Source organism: Hypomesus nipponensis, chromosome 7, assembly GCF_054491055.1.
Source record: "Hypomesus nipponensis isolate SF chromosome 7, ASM5449105v1, whole genome shotgun sequence".
Taxonomy (NCBI): domain Eukaryota; kingdom Metazoa; phylum Chordata; class Actinopteri; order Osmeriformes; family Osmeridae; genus Hypomesus; species Hypomesus nipponensis.
This window is the reverse complement of record NC_140367.1, coordinates 977501-980000: the sequence shown is the minus strand read 5'-3', so window position 1 is coordinate 980000 and position 2500 is coordinate 977501. Positions and strand designations below refer to the sequence as shown.

The window sequence follows — 2500 nt, the reverse complement described above, 5'->3', positions numbered from 1 at the left end:
AGAGCTGGTATCTGGGTGGAACTGGTACCTGGCTGTTATCTGGGGTTAGGGTGGGGTTAGTTGGTACCGTGTGGAGCCGTAGCTGGTGCTGGCTCTGCCCCAACTCACCGATCACATCAAAGCAGCAACTCTTTCTGTCTCACACTAGTGCTTTCATGATAATGTAATCATTTAATGGTTTTATCCAAAGCAACATACACTCCCTCCCTCCCTCCCTCCCTCCCTCCCTCCCTCCCTCCCTCCCTCCCTCCCTCCCTCCCTCCCTCCCTCCCTCCCTCCCTCCCTCCCTCCCTCCCTCCCTCCCTCCCTCCCTCCCTCCCTCCCTCCCTCCCTCCCTCCCTCCCTCCCTCCCTCCCTCCCTCCCTCCCTCCCCTCCACTCCCTCCCTCCCATTCGTCCCTCCCTCCCAAAAGTCACAGTTTCCAGCAGGATTTACAGTAGCTGGGCTGCAGTAGTGGAAGTGATAACAAAGAAATTCCTCTCAACAATAAACAACCATCCAGACACCTCCATCTCTCTCTCTCTCTCTCTCTCTCTCTCTCTCTCTCTCTCTCTCTCTCTCTCTCTCTCTCCCTCCCTCCCTCTCTCTCTCTCTCTCTCTCTCTCTCTCTCTCTCTCTCTCTCTCCCTCTCTCTCTCTCCCTCTCTCTCTCTCTCTCTCTCTCTCTCTCTCTCTCTCTCTCTCTCTCTCTCTCTCTCTCTCTATCTTCCTCCCCTCTCTGTCTCCCTCTCTTGTCTGGCTCACTTCTATTTTGGTTGTTTTTTCCTTCCCTCTGTTCTGTCTCTGTCCCACCAGGGCCCCATTACTATAATCCAGTTTGTTCATGAGTAGCTCCCTCCCTCCCTCCCTCCCTCCCTCCCTCCCTCCCTCCCTCCCTCCCTCCCTCCCTCCCTCCCTCCCTCCCTCCCTCCCTCCCTCCCTCCCTCCCTCCCTCCTCTGCCACTACAGGCCTGTCCTATCTTGTGTAAACCCTGCTCTTATCGTACGTGGGATCTGTAGTTTCTGTGGTGGTGCTATTGTAGTCCAGAGTCATGTTGTGTGATCTCAGATCAGAGAGTTAAACTCTGTGAGAAAACTCTGTTGTTTCCACATCAGAGCGCTGCTTGGTTACGGTGCTTGGTTACCTCTCGGCTTCAGGCACGGCTTCAGATTAGAGCAGATTAGGTCATCTGGTTTGATAATCTGACGTGTTCTCAGATGTGGTTTCTGCAGCCAGGGTGAAGAGCCTAACTGAGGATATGGCTGATGTTATGTTCACACAAACCCAGTTAGATCTGTAGTTAGTTATGTATTTCCTGTAGCAACAACCCTTACAGAAATCCTCTGATGTTTTAATGATTCTATGATCTATAACAATGTTGACGAGCCGACCTCTGACCTCTGACCTCTGTGTTCCAGCCTAACCTCGGTCGCCTGGGGATCCCTCATGGACCATCGAGCGAGAAGGTTGCCGTGGTCGCCGTGGACGACTGCGACATCGCCATGGCAATTCGCTTTGGCAACCAGATAGGCAACTACACCTGTGCTGCCCAGGGCACACAGACTGGTCAGAAGAAGTAAGTCACACACACACACCCACACACACACACTTACACACACTCTCTTCTCTCTCTCACACACACACACACACACACACACTCTTTTCTCACACACACACTCCTCCCCAGGTGTGTGTGAAGGCTTGTTACATGGTTCTGTAACTGCAGAGCCTAATGACAGCGGTCTGTAGGCGTCATGTTCACGTTCGTTACAGGAGATTACTGCTCCATCCTCTGCCTTCTCTCTCCTAATCTGCCTGACAATCCAGAGACAGGCCTCTCCTCCACCTCCTCCCTCCCTCCCTCCCTCCCTCCCTCCCTCCCTCCCTCCATCCCTCCCTCCCTCCCTCCCTCCCTCCCTCCCTCCCTCCCTCCCTCCCTCCCTCCCTCCCTCCCTCCCTCCCTCCCTCCCTCCCTCCCTCCCTCCCTCCCTCCCTCCCTCCCTCCCTCCCTCCCTCCCTCCCTCCCTCCCTCCCTCCCCTCAGTGTTAGTGGTGTGTGCAGCAGCAGCAGCAGGGTTTAGTGTGGATGTGAGGTGAGGCAGCAGGCTAGGACACATCACAGGACAGGAACGCTGCTTCAAAGAGACTTAATGAGGCTGGATTCCTACAGAAACCTGTCGCTCCAGTCGGATTGGCTGAGAAGTCGTTCGTATGTGTGTGTCCCCCCCAGGCTTCTGAGGTCAGCAGCTCAGGGGAGAGGGAAACACACACATGTGCACACACACACCACACACACACACACACAGTATGTGCTGGCTTTGTGCTGAACCTTCCTCACAGCTACTGTGTGAAGCAGGAAGTCCTTAGGCTCAGAACAGCAGGACTGGAGAAAGAACCACCTGCTTTGCACATGCATTGTTCTCCAGCAGTGCATCTCACACACACACACACACACACACACACACACACACACACACACACACACACACACACACACACACACACACACACACACTGCAGTG

The 2500-nt window shown here is 54.6% G+C and overlaps 1 protein-coding gene across 1 annotated transcript in view; it reads left to right on the top strand.

Annotated features, from left to right (window-relative positions):
• Positions 1–2500, top strand: part of celsr1a (cadherin EGF LAG seven-pass G-type receptor 1a) — a 62711-nt gene that overhangs the window by 41307 nt on the left and 18904 nt on the right. The window contains exon 7 of the mRNA XM_084701074.1: positions 1398–1555. Coding sequence (XP_084557200.1) covers positions 1398–1555 — 158 coding nt within the window. The remainder of the gene's footprint in view (positions 1–1397; positions 1556–2500) is intronic.